The sequence below is a fragment of the Nyctibius grandis genome, chromosome 23 (genome assembly GCF_013368605.1).
Source record: "Nyctibius grandis isolate bNycGra1 chromosome 23, bNycGra1.pri, whole genome shotgun sequence".
Lineage (NCBI taxonomy): Eukaryota > Metazoa > Chordata > Aves > Nyctibiiformes > Nyctibiidae > Nyctibius > Nyctibius grandis.
In genome coordinates, this window is record NC_090680.1 from 916,005 (window position 1) to 941,237 (window position 25,233).

The 25,233-nt window shown below is 36.7% G+C and overlaps 1 protein-coding gene across 2 annotated transcripts in view; it reads right to left on the minus strand.

The window, feature by feature from the left end:
• STXBP5L (syntaxin binding protein 5L) overlaps positions 1-25,233 on the minus strand; it is a 116,881-nt gene that overhangs the window by 69,232 nt on the left and 22,416 nt on the right. For both annotated transcript variants that reach the window (XM_068417410.1, XM_068417409.1), the window contains exons 3-5: positions 8,967-9,048; positions 6,807-6,907; positions 1,477-1,611 (exon numbers count right to left, since the gene is read on the minus strand). In XM_068417410.1, the coding sequence (XP_068273511.1) occupies positions 1,477-1,611; positions 6,807-6,907; positions 8,967-9,048 (318 nt within the window). The remainder of the gene's footprint in view (positions 1-1,476; positions 1,612-6,806; positions 6,908-8,966; positions 9,049-25,233) is intronic.

Consider the following 25,233-nt stretch of genomic DNA (forward strand, 5'->3'; position numbering starts at 1 on the left):
TAATGTCTGGAGGAAAGAAAATTCCAAATGCACACAAAACAAAAATGTTTTGTTCTCAAAAGCTCAAAGGCGTTATCTACTTAATATAGTATAAGTACACATTTTAAAATATAGGAATCAAAAAACCCTCTAATATGTCAACATCACCAAAACAACGTGAGAAAGAGAAAATAATTAAGATAATTCCTACCTGAAGAACTCATCAAAATGAACACATTAATTCTGGTTTTGATCAAATCATAATTTCCAGTAGTAATTTTTCAGCCAAAACTACTGAGCAAAGCTGAGCAAAGTCTTACAAAGGCAGGACAAACATTCCAAAATTGAGAAGTGGATGAAAGATTTACCAGCAGACTGTCTGAATCCTGATTACCATTTGAATCCTTGTTATTATCTCCTTTGAAGATAAAATTAGGGTTTTTTTATGACAGTGCCTATGAAGTTTGGTGGGGGCAGAGGGGAGAAAAGAAAACAAGGCATCAATTTTGAGAACGTGAGGGACACAGTGACTAGTGAAAGTCAGTCTTAATAGCGGGGTTGGGGGGAAAGGGGAGAATTTTGGAGAAAAGTGGTTGCTATCAATGTGATCTCCACCTGGGACAGAGAATTAGATCCACCACTGTAGGCCTGCAGCCCTGTTGTTAGACACTGTCCTCTTGGTTCACTGAGCTTGGTGAATTTCAGCCTCCTGCCAGAGGTTACAGGTTCCTCACAACGTGAAGCAGATGTCTCAGAAACTGCATGAAATACTATGAGTTTGCCCACAACTGTTCCTCTTGCTGGAACTTCACAAGAGAAACAGCAGAGAAATAATTTTTTGTTTCTGTTGAGGCTTTTACTTGCAGGAAACATAGATTTATCACAGTCAGATTTTTATATGTCTCTCTACATTTCATACCCACGGCACAGGCACCTGTGTTAGCCTGTCAGAGAACTGTCATTTAACAGACACTCAGTACCTTTCCTATCACTTCATCAGGTTTTGATGAGCCTGATTTAACTTTGAAATTAGCCCTGTGTTAAGCAGGAGGCTTGATCTAGAGACCTCCAGTCCCTTCTCATCTAAATGATTCTACAGTTCAATGAAGAAAAGTTCTCCATAGAGTCTTAGGGTCAATATACTCCATTATTTTCTTCATAGGATGCTTGGAGGAGATGGTGATCAAGCTACCCCCATAAAATTAGCAAAATCTGAATTTCTGAGATTAATGGTTATGTGTATTTCATGGAACTTCAGAGTTAAATAGATTACCAAATAACTTTGTTTAATATAAAATATAATTACATGGTCTCTATCATAAATCTGAATTCCTAATGTCCTGTAACAAGACAGTTAATACTGCACACGCACTCATTAAAATAAAAGGTTTTCAAAAGACTTGTTAATATTTGTAAAAACAAATGATTCTTAAAAATGAATTTTAAGACAGCTACAAAAATGACCACAAACACAAATGCAAAAAAGTCTGCACTTACAGTTCTATTGCCTTGTTCCACATGATAACGTATCCAGAAAGAATGAAGGACTCAATATTTACAATGTGTGTATTTCCCCTCTCTGTTCCAACATAAAGCCATTTACTCTGGAAAGGTAGATGGCAGTAAGTAATCCTGGAAAGGAAAAAACAAAAAAAGTGACTGAATATCGTATCAACAATATTTTTTAACACTTTTGCAGATGAAATAATTGTTCTTTCCATTTTACAACTAGAGAGGAGCCTGCCCTTCGAATTAGCAATGTTTCCAGCTCAATAAACAGAATTTCATGGACAGCAGCAGGATTAATGTTTTGTACAACAGAAGTGTAACACTATCATTCACTCAAGAAAATATTCACTTTATTGGCTATCTGGGAGCGTAGGACACTAGATAAGAGCATTACCAAGTGCAGTTAAGTATTCTATCACAGACACACTGAGTCCTACACTTATTCTTACAGGGTGATGAACCAATGCTATATTAGCTTGGAAAGATGTCATGACAGTTTCTCATGATGATACATAAAAGTTTTCACAGATGATGAATGAGTAGATTCAGGTTTCTTTGGTATTATAGTTATTATACAGATATTACACACATTCAAGCAAAACTAAATGTATACGAGAGAAAAAAACATTTGTTACTAAAATATAATGGACTGCATGCTGCCTACAGAGACTGAAACTTAACCTGATCTTATGGTATTGACTCATGAATTTTGACAAAAAGCAGCTATTTTGCTTGGTATGCCACACATTATTATATTTACCATTCAGATCCACAAGCAGGCTATTTCTCACTTTTATATACAAACTTGATTTAACAGCTATGAAATAATTTTTATCCTTAACACCTTCCTCCCCCAGAAATGTATAGATGGTTTTTAAGAACATATGTATTCCAATTTTTTTCTGAATTAACTATAAGGGAGTGAGAGGGGTGCTGGCTGTCTTCCAGTAATTTGGCCCTCTCAGTCATGTCAAGTCCTCTGAGCAGAACATTTGCCACCCTTTGAATTAAAGGAATTGTTCAATATATATACAAATTTCACATACTTTCTGTAACTGTTCCCTGTAAGGTCCTCTCAACAAACAAAAAGATTTCAAAAGATTCTACACAGTATTTGGATAGTTCTGCATTTTTCCAAGTATCTAATCACGTGTCAGAACATTTAACTTTGAAGTTATTCAAGTGATCGAATTTTTTTTTTTGGCCTTATGTATCACACTGTATTGAACACAGATGAAATACGCAGTCTTCACATCCTAATTTATGGAGAAATTATTACTGAATCAGGAATCCAGAACAAGGCTTACCCATCACCGAAATCTTGTTGTGTTGATACAAGAGAGATTTAAGTGTGATATAGGCTTTGTTCTATCCATCTTACAGGGCTAAATTTTACCGTTAGTCGCCTAATTTTGGAAATAATTCCAGTGCATTTAGTGGAAAGAGAATGAAGTTTTTCACGTTAATTGCTCTAAGAATGGGAATTACAGTTTAGTATGCATAAATGAAAATGCCTTCAAGCAGCAATTTAGTACATTTATTGTGGGTGCAGTCAGATCGACAGATATTTGATAGAAAAAATTGCAGGAGGTGTATGCCACCTACATATTCCTCGCTGGAGTTAAAGCTGTTAGCTTTATTGTTCTAAGAGATGCAAAGAACAATTTGCCCTTTTCACTTTATAGTTTTACAAATGTGAAGCTGGTTTTCACATCTTTCCTGATCCTTCTCCTTAAGCTAAACAACTCAATTTCTTTTGCTTTCTCTTCAGATGCACCATTTGCTACACTTCTGGTTACATTCATATTTAGTCCAGATTTCTTTTTTTATTTCTTACATTTCTGTACTAGCTCTACTTTCTCTCTTGCACATCAAAGCATATTCATGCTCTCCTAGGTCCCAGCTCATGCAAAAACCTCCCTGGTTGATAAATCCTCTTAACCACTTCACGCTGATCTCCATTCAGCACTTGTTTGTAGTAAACTGTTAGATTACAGGAAGAGAAAATATTTGTGACTTTGAAAGTGTTGAAAATGTATCTGTCTAGTGACTAACAAACAACTCACGAGTTACAGAGTGAACCCTGGTTGACTTGACACAACTACCAGAATTTGGAGTAGCAGCATTCACCAGACTAAGCAGGTTCAAGTCCAACCTAGGACCATGTTAATTTTCAGTCCTCTGATAAATCCATTCACAAGCCAGTACAGTGCAGAGCGGAGAACTTGGTCTCCAAAATGCAAGACTGAATCCAATACCCTGATTACGAATAAAGTCTCAAAATCACCTCAGACACCACATGAGGCTGCTTTGGTCTGCTTTTTTTTCCTTTTTGAAATTTGCTTCTAGGTTATGATCTCTAGCATGTACTTCCACAACAACCATCAGACTAAATGGGTGTCTAATTTCCCAGCTGCTGCATGTACTCCATTTGCCTGCCTTTCAAGAACGTAATGTTTCAAGAGCAAGGTCCTACAGTAAGAGAAAAATCAGACTAAAGTACTAACCACTGCCTGGCCTGTCTGAAATCTCAGGCACCAGTAGCTACTAAGTCTGGATATCCAGACTAAAGAATGAAGAAAATGACCACAAATCTTCCTGTTTTCTTAAGATTAGCTATTTCCTCTTAACTAATTTCATTTCATACTGATAATTTGTGGGACAGCCAGATGAGAAAGTATTCTGCATGTTCTTTCTTCCACAATGAAAACTACCCTATGAGTCTTCATTGTTTACCCAAATTGTTATTACACGTTATCAAACACCACCTTTTACAATATGTGAGCTTATAAGAAAAAGCTATTCCCTTAAAGACAATCCAGATATGAACAAACCTCTCAGAGCCCAGGGATTACTGAGCATTTTAATACGATACATCGTTAGGCTTCACCAAACAAAGCCATATGAATTGCATATTCTCAGAAAACTATGCACTGTTCTGAAGTAGCTTTCTTTTACATTATGTAAATTAAATGCAAACTGCTTTATGTATTATTGAGTTTTCACTTTTACAGAAAATACTAACTTGACTTTGAGGCTTGAAAGCTTTGAAGCAAGACTCAGATTTTTAATGAACATCTTCCATTTCACTAAGTACTGAAATTACGTAACGATTTCTTCAAGAGAAAACAATGAAGTCTCATACTGGAGTTTTCATTGTGGATGTAAGGTATCCCTCTATTAGTCACATATCCCACAAGCAAAGTACGATGTCCTTTGATGCCTTTACAAAAAACAGTCAATTAGCCAGCAAGAAAGGCTATTTTTCTTCTGAAGAAGGTAGGGGCTGACTGATTTATGCCAGTATGAAGTGCTGCTGCCAAAATTTAATCAGATTGTCAGTCTGATTGAGGTAACGTGGAACCCAATTAAATGGAGACCTGAGAATTTGCTCAACATTGATCACTTAACAGGAAGTCAGCCAGAAATATGGATATTGTACATTCTTAGCAGCAAACCACAATATGAATCTCATTGATCACTATAAGAAATAGTAAAAAACATGGAACGATACCAAAAAAGATGTTCCTATGGTGCCAAAATGGTCTGGAACATTGTATCAGTTTTCCAACGTATTCAAAGCACAAAACAGGATATAAAATGTAATTTAACTAAAATCAATAGGTGCCAAATAAATCACCTAAATCAGAATTTATTAAGCAAAAACTCCTTAGCAAAAATAACTTGCTTCCAAATATTTTGCCCAACGTTTTAGGCTGTCAGAAGCAAAAGACAGTTTAGGTAAATGTGATGACAAATGTTTTGCTCTTAGCAATGCCCGAATGTGTGTAAGTTTATTTTATCAAGAAATTCTGATAAAATTCTGACCACACTAGTGTCTCTGAAGAGAAATAACAGAAGAATAGGTGAACAGACACTGCATGATTGTAGGCATTGATCCCTTAGGTTGTATGGAAGGTTGCTGGCTGGGAGACCTAGACCAAGGTGTATTGGAATATCTTCTACAATATTCAGATTTATCAATGACAAATTGTGGATAACGTACCTACCCGATGAGAAAACCAAGATTCAAATATTTCATCATATGTAAAATGATGACTTACTGTCCAGAAGCAGCTAGCAAATGTACATATAATTTTTCTTTTTCATCTTCCCTGACACAGTCCCAAACCACTTGATATACTTCTGCTCTAGGTTATAAACTCTTTGGAATCAGGATGTATATTTTCTAAATTGTTATGTAGTACTTCCCACAACAAAATGTGCAACTTGGTGACATTAAGTGCAAACTTGATATGTATCTGAATAATGAAGAACAAAGAAAAAGTGTATTTCCATAATAATTTTCAGATTTGCTGCAGCTAAATCTTTGATGAGCCTGCGTACTTCACAGCTCTGGTAAAGTACTGATACCTTTCACCACTGCACAAGCAAATATCTAAATATCGAAAAGAAGCTGCTGCACCTCAATAAACACTGAATTACTAAGAGAATTACAATATCAGTTAAACTTCTGGTCAAAACCATACTATGTATTATACCTTTGTTTTCAAATTTCAAAAAAATCCATCCCAAAAATGAAGTACAGAATAACTGTATTGTTCAAGGATTCACAAAAAAAAACAACTGCTGCATTTATGCACTGGACCTTGTACTCCTCACTACTGACCTAATTCCTTAATAGAAATGTGAAACTTTTTCTTAATATTAATAGAAGCGTAGCTTTTAAGCTCCATAATATCATAGCAGGTTTTACTTGGGTGACTAAATACAGATAAAAGTGCTCAGCTTCTGTTTGAGTTTGAAAATGACAAGCACTCATTTAATCTATTTTCAGTAGGGATTTCTACACTGTGGTACTAATAAAGTAAAATCTAGAAACACAGTCTCTGATTCATTTGACCTTTACCATAGGTTCCCAAATTCACAATTTGTTTCAGCTAAACTTCCAGTCTTTCAAAAAAATAAAAGCCTTTCAAGCCAGAGAAAAGAATTATTTCCTCGATACAGCCAGCTGAGGTACTCTGGCTAGTACTGGACAACAGATCAGCTGAAAGGATCACAGTGCTTGTGTCTGGTATTAAGAAAAACAAAAACACACTACTGTTCACACCGGCTCATGCAAATAGAAGGTAAAATGAAAGACAAAATTTTTCTAGTTCTGAGAAAGCTGCAGAAAGAGAAAGTGAAGTTTTTGTTCTCTGGAAACAAGACTCAAACAATGGAAGAAAAAATTTCAAGGCAAAACTATATCCGCCTTCAGAAAGGCAAACTAATAAGCATGAATTATTAGAAATCTGGAAAGTAAGTTTGTTTTATTTTTAATGAGATTTTTATTTTGTGTCATATAGCCTTACCTTTCTCTGTTAAATTTCAGAGAATGTAGGATAGCTGGTCGTTTCTGTCGGAGATTCCACAAATGAAGCGCATCGTCTGCACTTGCACTGACCAAAGCACCCTAGAGCAGGCACAAAATACAGCACAGGGTATTACTTTTCTGCAGATTCTGTCTTATTCTTAAGAGATCCTCACTGTTAATGATCTACCTGTAGAACACATTACAGTTTGGGAAAAATGGTTGCTTTCTCCTAGAAAAAATATATTCTACCATAAATAATAGTCAATTTTAATTGATCTGGTAAATGTAAATATTTTAAATTAGTGCAAGATCAGCCAAAGTTAAATTAAAACTCCATCAATTTAAAATGCAAATTAAAAAAGCTTTGTACCGAGGTTATACATTTGAACTCTCACGTATTTCCACGTAAGCATAGGGATTAACAAAAAGGAGGACAGACAACACTTACTTAAAAAGGTGAGCACGAAGGATATAACTAAAGGAAAAAGGGATTAGTGAACAGACATACACACAAGTGACAGTGCCGAGCCAACATGAAATTCAAAACCCAAACTGTGAAAAGAAGATGCAGATAAGAAAGCAGGGACAGGTAGCAGGGGGAGAGGACCTAGGAAGAGCTAAGAGATGTAGATGAAAGGACAAAGTCTTTATCACAGATCAGAAATACCCTGAAGACTGGTTCTGCTTCTGGTGCCCCAAAAATCGACATCTTCCAAGGTCCAGACATTTATGTGCCTGGACAGCTTGAAGTGAACTTACTCTACCTCCTTCCTACTATCTTTCTCCTCACCATGGAACAGCGATGTCATGACAATATGGACTGCAGAGGAAGCTCTCTACTGCTGCTGCAGTGGTTTACTACATTTACACCTCAGATAAGGTCTAGTACAAAGGATCTACCCTGTGTATTACTATGGCAGAGAGGAACTAGATATTGCCAAAACAGCAGGCAATGCTTTATTCTGGGGAAGGGTGAGGATGTAACTGAAAGATCAGTTCATGCCAACTATGACTGACTGATAAACTCATCTTTTGTGCATCTTGGATTTCCTTCCTAATCCTAGCAATTTTTCCTTTCAATGTTGACGTATGCAAATGAAATTTATGAAGGTGAGACTTCTCTAATACAGTGTAATCCATGCGTTAATTCTCATCTCCCAAAGAGTTTGGATCAATGTCAGAGAGAATCTCCACCACAGAAATCAAATTAATCCTATGTATTAGGGGTTCTGCTGGTCAACTAATGAAAAGAGAGATCACTGATTCAAACCTTGGCCTCCCTGTTTTCATCCCCGCCTTCCTCTAAAGAATTCCACTGGACTGATTATTTCTAAAATTTCAGTCCTCCCTCCTCAGTTTCTGCAGTTCAGGTACTTTCTCCAAACAGATGTAGAAAAAAATACATATTTCCCAGGTTTAAAAAACCACAAAACTAAAAGTTCTTCCTTGAGAAGTTCTAAGATCTCCATGCTTAGAAAGAGGACTTGAAACTGTCAAAAATGATTCCTTATATTATGGGAGAAAATTAATTAAAACTGAACTAGATTAGCTTATAATTTGGCCAAGTTATGAGGTTCTAGGAAAAAAAAAACAGATTTATATGCTCCAGAAAATCTTCTTGCCTATTACCATCTCCATAGGTCTTCTGCACAGAGCAAGCTATAATCTGTCACTATTTCTTCATGTCATCTAAACTTGATTTCGACAAACCATTTACAAAGACTAAGCATGCTGGTTTGATTGATGACCCCTGCAACTGCTTTTCCTTGCTTCACGTAGTAGCATATGCCCAACTATTGAGCTTTCAGCCAATAACCATCAATATCTTTCCATAGAAAGATTTATTAATTTCTATTTGAAACAGGACTGCGCAGCGTATTTAGCAATTTAATGGATTTTACATCTACCTGCACACATTCATATATTCACTGCCTTTTGTTCAGTACTTTATACTGATGTATACAAAGGTCATACTTTTCCCTGTGTGCAGTCAGAAATAGCCTTCTAAAAGGCTGTATGGTGAACGTCCTCTGGATGTACAGCACTTACTTGTTGGCACAATTTGTCAATGTGAAAAGTTATATCACTCAATTACAATATGCAAATTGACTTATTCAACTAAATTTATACAGAATAATCTGAATAAATATGTCCTTACCTCATTGATTAAGAACTGGAGCTGCAGGACTGCAGCACCACTTTCATGTTGGCAGTAGCAATCAACACCAGGCCTGCCCAATCTGTTGCCATCAAAGTCAAGGATTCTAACATTCCTGTTATCACCAGAAGTAAAGAGGAAAAAAAAAGAACTACCAATTAAACTCTAATTAACCTTTAATTAACCTAAATTCTTCTTGCTTTCTGTAAAACAAAAGAATTCACGCTGACTTGCCACTGCTCTAATTAAAGTACCAACATCATCAGGCTGAAACACATGCAACTGTGAGTGATCTGTTCTTGCCTGGTTTTTTTTGCCTGTGAAATAAAGTATATGAATTAACACAAAAATTCAGCAGGCTGTATCTTAAATTTCTTTTTACACATTATTGGTTCATATAAGACATAAATGTATCAGATTTTTGTACTTACCAAGACATTATAAAATTAATAATTTAGGGTTAAGGTCAGTAACACAGTTCTGTAGCAGGCTTTCTTTTCTAAATCTGAGTAAATGCTTTTTAGAGTGAGTCATTTCACACTTACATAAAAGCTCACATGTAACTATTAGTCTCTGTCTCATCAACACAAGTACAACGCAATGCCATGCAGTTACCCAAGTCTAGCTATGGGTAGACATTCCCTAGTCCAATCCCCAATCTAAGTGAAAGCACAGTTACACTGCTTCTGGCAGCCCGGCTAGTTCACTTGGGATCAACATGGACACACTGCTTGGCAGCAATATCTTCTTGTCCAGATGTGTCATGAGGGAGCTTTCTCTCTCTACTCTTTGGGTCTTTTTCTCTGCATGCTAAATTGCCATCTCCCTAACTTAGATGATGGCCTTTCCCACCTGAGTCAGAGACTTGAACAAGAAACTGTTGTTCCAGAAAATTACCAAAGACAAAAAGTAAAACAAAAGAAGAGAGGAATATGAAATATATTATTAAAAACCATGTTGTATGAAACAGGTGAAACACCTCCATATGTATTCAAAACATCAAGATTACGGTCAGAAACAAGATTTTACAACACAGAGCCTTATTTACTTGTTATAGATGATCATATTAGCATATTGTAAAATCCTGAACAAAAATGCCAACCATTCACCTATTCTGCAGGCAAATGTCAGAGAATCTTTACTTTCCCTTTCACTGGTGAAGAGACTTGCAGTAAACTATTTAAAATTGGCCTCAGGGAAGTAAAGTCCATAGATTAGCAAATTTGAGGGTTAAAGCTTTAAAGTATTACATAATTACTTTTCCAATTGTTAAACAAGCAGTTTAATGAAGACCACTGACCTTGGGAGACCTGAGCCCTCACTTTGTCAACTTGTCTACTGGATAACCTTAGGGTAAAAAAAAGTATCTGTTCTTCCCTGTGCCTTCATTTCCCTATTTATAAGCTGGAGACAGTGTTTTACAGAAGAATACAATATCTCCTTTGACAGTGATCTCGGTGTATTGGTATCTACAGATGAAAAGGTCTATATAAAACATCATAACCACATTATAGGACAGCAAGGTACAGAAAAAAACCCTAAGTAACTCTATTTGCCACTTGCTCCCAAACCGTAGTCCTGAATATGATCATAACCAATAAAATAATAAAATCCTGTGAATCATTTAAACAACCTACTTAAAATGCACAATAACAATATATGGTAGTCTAGGATACATTTTAAGGGTTGATGGTAATCCTTTGGTCCATTTTGAATGACTGCTCTGTGGCACTCTTTTTTTATATTGTTCCCCACTACTTGTAAGGTGGGAGGAAGCAAGATTAGTGCCAAAATCAACCAACCAACCAACCAACCCACCAACCAGCCCGCTGGGGATTTCAAACTGAGTAGGAGTTTTAACAGATGAGTGTTCCCCCTTTAACTTGAGCTTTATGTTCAGTATAAATACATGGCACTTGCTAATGGTTGTCTGTAATGAAAATTACACTAGTCTTGCCCTGATTAAGCTGCTGTCCCCCTTCAGCACCAGCATCATGCTAAGTCAGTTTTCTAGGAAACATCCTAACAAAGTAGATGATTTCATTCAGCGTATCCCAAACAAATAAAGCACTCTCCAGTAACTCACATTTATTTGCAGAAGTGTTCACCCTGAAATACTTCACAAATTACTAAAATAAGAGAGAAATTGTGCCGTCTGCTTCAGTCTGGCCAATTGCCCTGAAGTAAGGACTCCTGCTTAAATAGCAGCATTATCACTGACTGATGGTGGTTTTCAAACGTTCTGGGAGCTGCGCTGAGGTCCTTCCAGCAGAAAGAGCTGAAGAGATATGACGACTTGGCACATTTTCTTGGCACTTTAGCCTATCTTCTGCAAATTCTGTGTTTTGCTGCCAAGCACGGAGGAGTACAACCTTACCTCATCAAATCTTTTCATACCAGCGTACTCTACCAGGACATACAGCAGAAGTAGCTGTAGTACAGGCTTTGAACTAAATTTATTCTTTTACTTTTGCCTTTTTATTAAATAATGACTCTGCTATCAGGGAGAGTGGAATATCTCTGAAGATATTACAAGGGGGGGACTAATACAGATACTTCTGAATACCTCAAAGTAGACATCATGGGTTTCAAGGATAAAAGCCAGTCACTATCTTCTCTCTCTTATCAGTATGTTGGATCTCCCAGGGGCCTTCAAGACAGGCCAGATTATCCTAATTTATACATGAAAGGGAAAAAGATGACAACTAAGCCTGGATGTCTGTTGGGATCCAGAGTGAAACAAGTAGAATCAGAATTATGTGCACCAAGCAGTGAAAGTGTGACAGTAACAACGTTCTAACAGAGAAACATTCTTTATGAAAACAACATTTAATCCTGGTTTTAAGATCTGTATGTGTGAAACAGAATATTTTGCTCTGTATTCACTTGTATGTAACAGTTTTTCATAGAGTTTTTCAACATCCTGTTATTCCAAAGCTTAACATTATTTTGAAAAAAAAAAAAATCAGTTGTTAGGATGCCTAATTTTAAGTACTTGAATTCAGCTTCCAAGATGCAGACTTCCATGACAACATAATACATTATTAAAAAAGAATTTACACTCTCATGTCTTGGGCCATTCCATCACAAGTTGAAGAAAATTTCCATTTCCCAGTATTACAACCTGATTCAGATTTTCCCTCCAAATCCTTCTGGTCACTTGTATAAGGGTCAATTAGTATATATATGATACTATATATATGCACATCATATCCATACTCACTGTATCTCAAATACCTGGTATCAGAGCACATGCATACATGGATATGTTTTACTGGAAACCAAAGTTGCCAGTGAATGATTACATACATAGGAGAGGTATCAATGTGCAAAGCTTCTCATAAGCACGATCTATGACCAAACTTTCCACAGCATCCCACAGCTTTCTTATTCCATGACTCATTTTTAATATATAATACATACAGATCTCTCATTCTTCTCAGAGGTTAGTACTAGTGGAATCCAAAGACTTGAAAATCTTGCCTGTTCGCCGAGAACCAAAAGTGCAGATACTTTAGAACTTACTCCTGGAGTTGAGACCAGTGTCACCTGCAGAAGGTATTTAACTTCTTAGGACCAGAACATGCAGGGGTAAGACATGTCTTTGTTCATTAAGATGGGTGATCCTTCAGCAGTGTCAGATTAAACCTTTTTGCAATAACAAGGACTGCAGTCTGATTCATTCCTCCCTGCAAGGCAGAGGAACTGAAGGCATGGTATCATAAAGTACCTCCTGCCAAGGCATGCCAAGCAGCTAACAAATATCCCATCAACTAAAAACTCTTAAATTACATATGGCATCTTTTTCAAAACCGAAACTCTTCTGTAGAAGAAAATGACATCAAGCTGTGTAAATAAGCAACTCTAAATTTTTTGACTACTTAACTAACTTCTTCCATGATTAAAAGCAATCTATGTACAGAAATGAACACTGAAGTAAGGGGCTATAATTACTAAGCAGAAACCATGGTCTCACATCCACTGTTTTATTAAAAGACACACATAGAAATGGGCAACCCCCATTTATAGCATCTCCTTTAAAACATTTGGGAGTTGTGGGGTGCTGCAGAAGTAGCATTGCTGCTTGGAGTCCTGTCATCTGATCTGCACTGACAGGTACATGTTTGAGTAGGAATATGCAGCACCCTAAGAGCAGATGCTTGTGGGCTGGTGTTACTCCATTATATAAACCAACTGTAAAATTGATTTAGCGTGTAACTTGAATATAGGACAGCTTTTCTTGCAGAAGACCTATTCCACTGAGTTGAGTGATTTATCAGTTTAAAAAGCACCAATGTATTTAACCTAATAATTAAGTAATAGAATGGTCGAAGGATTCAACCACATCACTAACCAACTAAACCAACCAGAAGGTTAGTCAGTTGTATCTGTGCCATGGGATGGATTTTGTGAAAAGATAACAATTATGAAAATATCATCTTTATCACCTAGATTTGCAGTTCCGAACATAGCTACTTTCAGTTCCTGGAATACACAGTTTTACAGTTCCTTCATGGAATTTCTCACATACATTAATTTTCTATCTACTAAGGGGAGTGCATATTCTGGTACAAATAAATGCCACAGTCCCAGGTTTTGTACTTCAAATGGGCTTCAAACTGAGGTTTTTTGTCTTTCCATTAGATATTTTATCTTCATCTAAACATTTCAAACAGCAGAGAATCCATGATTTCTGAAGTATATTGCTCCAGTGTTTAGTTATCTTCACTATTAAGAATGTCATGCTATATGTAGAATCAATACATTTAGCTTCAGTTTCAAGCCTTTGGATCTCATTATGCCTTTCTGTGCTAAATTAAATAACTTCCCATGAGCAGAAATGTCCTGCTGTGAAACTGTGATCAAGCTGTATCTTATCCATCTTCTGCATGAATAAAACCAAAAAATCCTGAGCCCCTTTATTCTCATGTCACACAGCAGTTTTGTTAGCTCTTGCATAGTCCTTGGGTTTGTTTCTACATGTTTTAGAATTTGTTCTCAACTTCTTTCAAGTATCAAAAATAGAGCCACATATCATCTTGGTAATGGTTTTTTTAATACAATGTAAAAATGTATATGTCATTTTATTATTCATTAAATTCAACATAGTTTTTTAATATGTGTGTATGCCACTTCTTAATTACCTCAGCATATCAGGAAATCATATTGTTTATGGTTTTTTAGACGTCTCCATTGCTTTGCAAAAAATAAGTGCCGCCCTACCAAGTTACATTCTGTTAACTACATGTAGTTGAGCTCACCGAAGTCCTTAAACAGAACATGCCACCTAATCCTAGCTTTATGGCCTTCTATTTGCTGTGGATTCACTGGACACTGCTTCGTTAAACAATAACTCTTAGTGGTTTTTGGTTTAAACACAGAAGGATTCAGTTTTACAATGAGCTTCAGTGTATCTTGAGTTCATTCAGCTGTTTGAATAAAGAGTTCTTTTTTTCCCCTCCAGTATGAAAAGGTGAAATACTGCTGCGCTTGGCTGCTCTCTTAGGATGCTAAACATGATGTGTGTTATAAATACAGACAAACTTTTTTGGCACCAATAAGCATTAGCTTTTGGTCTACAATGACCTTTGTCTTGTTTATTTTTCTTGACATAGGTTTCTCTGTTCATGCATACAACTTATATATACGAGTCAATCTCAGGAACAGTTAAATATCCGTTACGACATATACAGGCTGAAAAATTTGGTTTCAGCAGCTTTGATTTCTTCCAGGTTAACGCACTTACAGATAGCTTGTATTTAATGGTAAGTATATCTATAGACTACAGTTGGATAGCTGAGTGAATGCTGTGACAAATATGACCATTTATTCAAGTAAAATGCAAATTCACATCAACACTATTCACAATTTTTTGATTCCTATGAATTTAGAGGCTATATTCTTTCCCAAAATATCTGCACATACCACAAGCATTACCAGCACTCACAGGGCTATATATTTTCATCTGTTGGTGAGACTATCTTCCAAGATCTTTATAATTTTGGGAATCATCTGTTCCAGAAACAGAATACAAATACAATCACCATGTGATTGAACTCAATCAACCCTAAACATGAAACAGCAAATTGTGAAAGCAGATACTCAGAGGTAATGACTCTAGCAATGTTTCACAAATAACACGTAGGTGAATAATTTCATATCCCATTTGTGGAATATCAATAATTTTCAATTTCCATTTGTGTATGCATATATATATATATATAAAATAACTAACAGAAACAACCACCTAGGTCTAAATTCACCTCTAAAAAGAAGCCATTTAGTTGATGGTCTGTAAAAGCTCCACATTGCCAGGCAGCCACCCTGAAAGCTCTGTATTCTGAGGCTGTACTTCTCGCAGTAGTAACGAACAACATTAAGAGTCTGCATTTACAGTGGGCTTCCTCTTTTTTTCCCCAGGTAGTCATAAACCTCAGCAAGCTCACTGACACATACGGATAAAAACAAGAAAGGCAATGACGAGTGAAAACTGAAATCTGTAGAAGTGAGTGAAGAGTGGATTGATTATATTCACAGGGGCTGTTGTTTCAGAGAAATCTGCAAATGCAGACACAAGTTTAGTCAAAGGCACAACAAATATGGGAATAGGAAGAGGAACATATCTGTAAAGTTTGCTTATAAACACACCTGGTAAAAAGCTACAGAGAGAATAAGTTGGGAGAGAATAATACTCTTGTCCTAACGTACACTGGAGGTTATGGAGAACTAAACTGCGCCACAGATGAGAGGGCTGGGTATTTTGGAACATCCTAAAGCTAGAATAGAATTATAGAATTATAGAATGGTCTGGGTCGGAAGGGACCTTAAAGATCATCTAGTTCCAGCCTCCCTGCTTTGATGTAACTAAGAGCCTGCACAACAACATACAGAGATATAGATAAAAAAATTGATAACACAACTGCATTTTATTCAATTTACTGCCTTTTAAGAGGACTATGCAAATTATACCAAATGCTAGCCATCTGTATGCACGAGGCACAGATGGCAGTCTAACACACTCTCTCTTACAAAAGAAATCATACAGGTAGCTTTAACTCAGCCATTTTTAATTTCTTTTTTCTCAGCCTTCAGATGTTAATATTTAACACAGTATTTGCTCCATGTTTAGAGTAGGTTTTAGGACATTTTGTTTGCGCTCTTCAAGCCAAAAATGGAAGACTATGTATATAAACTCTACATCAGATCAAAACTTAAGACTTCTCATATTTTCCTACAGCACAGATTTCTTTAAGTGGTTGTTGAATTTTTAGTAATTTGTAACAGTGACCACAAGGTACTGATTTTCTTCATAGCTGCCAGTTATGAAGAACAACTGATGACAACAGAAGATAGATGAAAAGTGATCACATAATAAGTTTTTTTTAAAAACATCAAAAGACCTGTCAAACTAAAAGCATCTGAAAATAAAAAGGTATTTTCCCAAATATTAATTCCTCCTCTAGGTGCTATGGAAAAGTTATATAACTAAAACAATATATTAAACCTTCATCCATGTCATGACAGAGCTTGAGAATACACACTGCACTTTCTCTTTTAAACAGGGACAGCAATTAGCAATTACTTCTCCAAAAAATTATGAGCATCTTAACAACAAGGCATTTAATAGGAAGTCCTTTAAGCACAAAATAAATGCTTTCTACAATCAACCTGTTTTCTTTCAAAGTTAAATTCACAATTACATGCAGAGCCTAATAAATCAACCTGATAAAACAAAAAAAAATTCCAGAATTAATTTTACGAAATTTACTCCCTGAAAATTTCCAGACCACTAGCTATTAAAACAGTTAATTGGTTATGAAAGCTGATTGTCCAATAACAGATCACTGGTAGAGCTTGTATTCTGATTCACATATGTACTGCAAGAACTCAACTTTATAAATCAAATTAAATCATCATTCTGTTACGTTTTCTGATTATACTGGAAGGCATATTGTACAGATATAACCCTGAGGCACTGAAGTAAAAGTGGACTGTTTGATGATCCCCAGTGATGACACATTTTCAGTCTTTTCAGTAATATGTCACAAAATTCCCATATGTAACACCAGAGAACACTTTTGTTTAATTGAGAGATCTAAGCATAATTATGTATATCCACAGAGAAGTATATTATGCAAGGGCACTTTAGTCAGAAAAAAAAATGCACTAATACACAGGTACTAATTGAGAAAGACAGTACCTGATCTTGACTCAGGCTTTGCAAGTGGTAAGTGGTTTAGTGGTTCATTTGCTTGATCATTTGAACATTTCCATTGCTCCAAGGAATATGCTCTATAACATCCATATGGCAAAAGAAATACTTACTTTAAAAGACTTTCATTCAGACATTTCAGTTTTTATCCAGCTGCAAGATAATATAGATGCTGAGGTCATACATCGCATTCCTTTTAGGCAGTGTAGTGCTGCCTAAAATATGAAATAGTTTTATTACTTAACAGGAAACTGCTCAGAGCTTGTTAGTCAGTTCATGAGCAATTCCTCAAATTCATCAGCTGCGTCAGCTCTATTATCATCTATTTAGTATTGGATGATTCCAGGAGGTCTCTGGTATAACACAGAAAATACTTCACATTCAAAGGCTTATTAAAAGCAGGTTCAATTTGTTAAGCTAGGCAGTAATTTAATTCCTGCCCCAAGAAAACAGAAAAGTAACATTTCTATAAATTTGAGTTAAGCTATATTAATATTCAGCACTTTTGTGAATCAATATACTTATTTTTGACACTTAATAAAGAAAGATGTTAATCTAGAATTTCATTTGTTAAGCAGAAACAGATGTGTAAAACACACAGGAACTCACATGCTATCAACAGAAGTCAAAACTTGCAATGAAGCTACTCAAGTTTGGATAAATACAATTTGAAAAAATTAAGAATTTAATATAAGAAAATTTAATTTAGAGTTTGATAAAATTTCATTGAACTACTGGGTTGGTTGTTTTTTTTCTTAGACTTGGTTCAGTATAAATGATACTGTAAATGTTAAAAGGCATTCCAAATATCAGACCGTCAACCTTAAATAGTTTTGTCTTCTATTACTGTAAAACTGAAGTTTTTTAATAGAAGTTTTCAGCAACAAATTACATGGAAGAGGCATTACTATATTTCTAGTGCAAGATATAGGTTAAATGTTATCTACATTTCATCACTTTCATAATCCTTCTGAGACACATAATTATTCTATCAGATTTTGAAATAAAGTACACTATGGATCACAGTTAATCAGCCCTTCCATTCAAATTACATGAAAAAGGTAATCAGCAGCTGGTTAAACTGTATTTCAGGAAGCCCTTTTGGTGTAAATGAGTATGAACTGTGATTTTGCCACTTTAAACAGACACTTGTAAATCGTGTTATACAGACTACATTAATGTTTGATGCCAGCTATATTAAACATTTATGTTTTATTTGCATTAAAATTTATAATCACATTAGTTAACGTGGGTTAAAACATGAGTAAAGGTTTGAAAGCAGAGTTGGTGAACACCGAGTATCTTTCAAAGAGTATTAGCATTTTAAGAAAAGAATGATTACTTCTGGGAATGAAACAGGATGTAGCGGAAATCTCTCAGGATCCCAGTTTTTCCATGCCAATTACTGAAAGCCTGCATGTTTCAGTGAAGCAGGACAGTTTCAGAACTTACCTTACTAATACAGTATTAGTTTCAGAATAACCCAGTTCTAGATCTTGTTGGACAAGAACCAAAAGGGATCAAAACTACTTTTACACTTCCTTGGCAATCCGAATTAAAAAGACTGAGGGCTCTGCCTCCCTCCAAGGGATTATTCTTTGCAGAATTTGAGAGAACTGGAACACGGCCATAGCTGAAGGACAGCGCTCATGCTGAGGCTCTGCCAGGTGGTGCTAGTGGGGGTGGTGGCTTCCACTAATCCAAATCCCTCTCTACAGGGTGAAGAGAGCCAGCAGAGACTGTTCAGGCTGGATGACTATCAGTCCAGCCCTGTTTTACCATTGCTATAATCTCTGGAAAGACCTACAGGTTTTGTTGTCTCCTTCAGGAAGCAGATCTTCAGTAACAGCTGCAGATCCAGCATAGCACAATGTGAAACACCACCAGGGCCCTGGTCTCCTCTACTCAAGACAATGAGAAAAATGCCTGAAGGCCATCTAATTTGTGTTTCTGCAGCGTTATGTGAGGGAGGAAGCCTGCAGGGAAACAAACTGGGCAAAGGAAGCAAGACATGGTGTAAGCCATCCATACTGCCTACCAGACACGTCCCCATATTAATTGTAATTTTTGAGCTAGGTTTCATCTAGGGAGAGAAAGCTGTTACAGTCTAAACAGAACCCTAAGAGCAATCTATCATACATGTGGCATGAGCAAAAAAGAGAAGAGAAACCTGGAGCAAAACAGGGAGAAATCCAGCTTGACAGTGTACACACACAACCATTGTGTGATCTTCTCCCCACACTGATTTTCAGAAGTTGGAGATATTACTTACGTAGCCATATTGAAGTTTTAGTATGTAAACTGTAGGTAGGATGAGGAAGGGCGACCACTGACTAGTTAAAGCCTTTGACTCTCACTAATGTGAAAGTCAAAACAGAAACCTTCTTCGGGAGGTTAAACATGGAAATGTACTGTTGGCTTTCATTTTGTTAAACCCTAACAAATATTACTGAAAATCCAGTGACATAAAAGCTGTATCTATTCCATTCCATCCCACAAACAATAATCACAAAAACTGCATTTCTTTAATCCTATATTGTCTGCAAGACTTGAAAAGCAGATTAAAATATAAAGACCACCTCTACACAGAACTGTTTCTGTACCTCTACATTCCCGATTCGCTTTTTTACTAATACAAATTTACTAATCTAAATGGGAAAAAAATGCTCTAATTTTCCTAGCACTGTTGTTTCAAATTCAGCATAAAAACTAGCATCTAGATTAATTTTAAGGTAGATAAATGAATATAAACACAAAAAGTTGATAGGGAGCAAAGTCTATCTCCATTTCACTTCAATGCACGTAAGCATCACATTGCTTAGGGTGTCTGTGTAGGAAAACATTGGGGTGATTCTGAATTTGGAAATTGGACTGCCCGCTTTCAGTTGTCGCCCCCCGTCCTGTGGCTTACCAAAATGAGCAGGAGATTTCCAATACTTGAAGCTCAATAGTCTATCAACTTTCCAAAGGAATATATATTTATTAGAGAAGCCTTTGTGGGACAAGGACCAGAATATATTTGCTAAATTAGCTCAAAAAACTTAATCAGACTGGTAAAGACAAGCGTGCACACATGCACAAACACACTGGGATAGAGAGAAATGTTTAAAAAAGTGGGGTTGAAATATGAAGATAGCAAGGAATGAAGGATGTAGCTGATCAGTGATTGCAAGAGGCAGAAAGATGAGGTCATTCCTACCAGGAGGTCACTGACCTAGTGTAGGACAATCAAAACTTTGTAATGCAAAAAGTATTTCAAAATTAAGGAATGGCAGTGGAACAAAAAGTTTCTTTTCTGGTCTTCCTGCAAATTTGCCATCCTGAACACAGGAGAAACATTGCCCCTTGGCCCCATCATGATCATGAACCACCTACTCCTTTCCTCCCAAGTGGGTGACCCCCAGAGCTACCCAAGGGCTCAGAGTTGCTGACATTGGCTCTCCTCAGGGCGCAAAAAAAACCAAGGGAAAGGAAGAAAACTCAGATCCTTTGGGAGAGAGGTAGCTCCAAATACAAGTTAAGGAGAAGAAACCTCCACACTGTACACCTGCAAAGTAGGCCCATTAACTGTATACAGTCCCTCTTTGGCACCTCTAAAATATTTCTTCTTTGTCATCCAGCAGAGCCACCAGTGCACCAAGCTCCTGGGAATGCCGTCTCCCACTCCCTACTCTTTCCCCGCAACTGGAAACTTCCCCTGGCTGAGAGGACTCAGCAGCATACCAGGGACACAACCTTCCCCCCAGGGACACAGCCATCAAGGAACATAGATGAAACCACCACAAGGTAAATGGAAGACATCTCCTTCAGCTGTCCAATAGAACCATTTACTGAAACACAACCAAGCAAGCAAAAGCGATGCCATCTGTTATAATTCCTGGCTTAGGAATAAAAAATATGTCTCTTAAACATTGCTGGTGCAACAGAATCAAATGAGCAAGTGAACTAGAGCGTTCTGCTGGGGAAGATAAGCCAACCAACTAAAGAGCTGTGGCACTGTTGCTTTACTCCAAGAGGCCTCTGTTGAACTGTGCTCCCACAATGCTCTAAAATTCGAGCTGAATAGTTTGGGGATAGTACAGTTCCCAGGACTGCAAGTCCACATGCACTTTGCCTCCCAGTGCAGCTAGAGGACCTGCCTATTGCTACAACACATTGCTGTGTTGCTGGCAGTTAGTACTTTCCCATAAGGCTATAAAAGAAAACCAAAAGATACTTTTGTGACAAAAAAACTGCTCCAAATTCTGACCTGCTGATACAGACTAAGTCTCCATAAGCTTACTTCTCTTGAACCTGTACGAGGTCTCAGCACATTTTGCACGCTGAATAGAAGCTGTCATTAATAGAAGTGATACGGGGAACAGAATGCACCTACAGTGTTCTTGGCACATTTGTCAATGATTAACGTGCTCCCATGAGGAGGGAGACCATACTACGCCCATGCTATGCCTGTTGGCTTATCTGACACATTACGTGCGTCTGTACCTATGGGGGACTCAACACTTACTGTTATCCAAAACACATATGGGACTTCTTTGAAATTCGTATTTTTTTTTATTTGGGATCTGGAAAACACTTGGGGAAGCATATGGTATATTTTTTATATTTTCAGTTATGTCATACAATAAGTCTTTCCAACAGTTATTTTTGTTGTCACATGGTATTTGTATGGTTTTGCACTATTCCGATGACTAATAAGCTATTTTTAAAAATGTATCAGCCAAATGGCTAGTTATTATTTTTGGTTGGCTTTGATAAAAAGTGATGCAGTAACGCTCTGCAGACAGCTGTACATAATTCCATCACCACAATATTTGGGATATATAAATATGTGTAAAATCTTGCTATACATTGTTAACATACTATTTTGGTAACTATTTTATTTCATAGACTCAGAAAGAATCAGATTGACTAAATATACTTATCCTTGAAGAACACCTCAGATAGTTATTTTATATTACAAAAAAAACTAGGATTTTTTTTTTCTGACCTCCATATTTTGAGGTTTTGTTTTCAACTGGCTGAGTTTTTTTCCACAAATTATCTTCTACCCTTCACAAATTATGTATCTGGAGGTAAAACAAGAGATGTCATCAAATTCTACAGATAACTATTTAACTTGAATTGACCTTACACACATATAGCTTTCAATCTATCAGACCATGTCTTATTCTATATGCAGAACACTTATTGGTGATTACAGCTTATATATATATATACACACACATACATATAAATAAAATACATACATACACATACGTGTGTATAGTGTGTATATATGTTAGAACCTCCAATTTTCAGTGGCAAATGAGTCGTGGCCAGATTCCTATGAAAGGCTAAACTCCAATTCTCTTTGAGGTACCTGTGAGGTACCCAAAATCAGCAGAACAAGGTCTGACACATGAAATCTATACATAGCATGTTACATAAACAAGGTAATAAAACCAGCAATATTTTGAAAATTCAAGACTATTTTACTAAAAGATATGTAAATCTACAAAAGGAGAACACAGTGGTTGTTTGTTGCTATGTACCAGTTGTGATCTTTCATAGTTTGGTCTACAGTAATAATTTATCAGTTAATTAGTTATAAATTTTACATGGTTGTTACTATTGCTATTTGTACTTTAACATGTGGGTTATCTTATAATTTATATAATCACAGAAAATGCTCCTGTGGTTCTGTAACTGCATAAATACTACTTATTAAAATAGCAAAGGCTGTAATTTGTCTTTCACTATCAACTTGTAATTCCTTTTTATTTCAGAGTTTCAGTAAAATAGTTCACTATGCTTATTTCTTCAGAATGAAAAAGTGATAATTAAACAGAAGGTATTCTTACACTGTGTGAGAACTGCCATGGATCCCTAAATGGGAAATGGAAAGGCTGCAGTAGAGAGAAGAGGAAAATGGAATATCCAGACATTTGCAGCCCACAGAACAAAGTAAGGTAACATAATGAGAGAAGCAACAGAAAACAGTCTAGTTTCGCCTTGGGCCTAGCCTCCCTCAAAACATTAGCCCTGCTAACTATGAAATAGTCAACCTGTAGTATCTTTCCACAGCTGTAGGCTAAAGTCTGAGAGAATTCTGCTGCTCATGATCCTCTCTTAACCTAGCTCCAAAAATCACGTACTAATGTGTATGAGAGGGTTATATTTTCAGAAGAGTTATAACAGTTATATACATAAACTGATTTCTGAAAAGCTTTAAAATCCCTGAACTACACAGATATCTTTGAGTTGTTAAAGAAAAATACAATTTAATTCATCCTATTTAAGGACATTAGTGTCCAGACTGGACATCAGTCTCCAATCTGAAGATTGCAGCATTGATAAAATAAATACATAATACTTCCTTTCTTTATGAGGCACATATCAGAAATCTCCATTTAACTGAGAAAGGTACCACACCCAGAGCACCCTTCATTTCTTCTAGCCATTGGTTGTACCACCCCTGCACCTGCATGCTCCATTCTTCAGCCATAAGCCCATACACTTCTGCCAAAATCAGAGCCCTCACTGCACACCCCCTACTTTCTGGTCCTGTTCTGTCTGTGTAAGAGGTTCACCCTGTTTTGTCAGACATGCTGTCATGCACCACGACTCCCTATACGAGTCACATGTAAGCAGAGCAGACAAGCTGAGACCTCATATGCTAACTTGCTCCTCCAAAACAGGCAGTGAACCCTAGACCCCACACCTCCCCATTTCATTTCCTCATGGATTGCTGTTCAGAAGATGTTTCTTCTACAGTTCTAGAAAACAAAAGTAAAAGCCATCCAGCCTGGGAAAAAAAATCTCCGGATAAGCAAACCACACTCAACTTGTTCACTGCTGCATTTGGCACATACTCAGTGTCTGCTCAACGAGTGAAGACACTGCCTCAGTCACAGTGAAATTTATTCTTTTGTAGAGGACAAATGAAGACCATGGAACATTTAAAGTTTTCAAAGAGGCTGCATGATGCATAATGCTTGTATAGACAATCTCCAGAAACACAAAATTTACCTTGAAAAATGTCAATGTCACTCCAATGATTGCCAAAACTGTAGAAATCCCTAAAATGTTCTTTCATTGTGTTTCATCTGACTCACCCTGCAGTAAGTTTTCAGTGCTGCTTCTCCACTCTGCAGATGCAGTAGTCGCTGGATTTTTCAGAGACCGCTTTCAAAGCTCTGGAGACTCAGTATTTAACCAGCAGAATCCATATTGTGAAGCCGACTCTACAACACTGATATGGTCACCTCCCATTATTAACTCAGTAATGGGTGGGGAAACCAATAATGTAAATCCTGGCAAAAGCTGGACTGCACAAAATACTGAGAAAATCAAAGAAATTTCCTTTAAAAAGCAAGCCAAAAATCAGAAAGATTAGGGATAACATGAGAGTAGACTGCAGCACCCTATGTAGTCAGTGTGCATTTGCCTGAACCAGTTAAAAGCACAGCGATCAGAATGCTGACCAAAGAACCTAGAAAAGAAGAAAGGAAGATACTGCAACCCAAAGAACAGTCAGGGACAAACAATATCCAGCTTATGAAATCCTATTTGTGAACTACTGAAAATCCATGTCAGACTGATACGTACGTACATGTTGCTAGCACATAGAAGAATTCTACAGTGAAAATCCTTCCATTTACATCCTGGAGACCTTGGAAACAAGATGGAAGTACAATGAGAAGACACTAGAAAATCCTAAAGGAGGACAAAGGAAGGCAAGAGACTTCTAAGGAATCCATGGATGCACAATAGCTCATTTATCAGAATCTAGCAAACATGGTCTATTTATCTTTTTTTTTTTTTTCTCTTGCAACATGTGGAGATAGAAACTAACCTGAGGCAATAACCACGGAAAACCAAGCTGTGTAGATAGCCTGGAGAAAACAGACAAAATAAATATTGGCCTGGTTCTGGTTTTCAGATCCCACACCATAAACTAACACAAGTCTTGAAGAAAGGTGATCTCACTCTATATCTCCTTAATACCTTTCCAATTGCTGCCAAATCCTTTCAATAAAACAAAAAACTTGGGAATTACATACATATACCTAT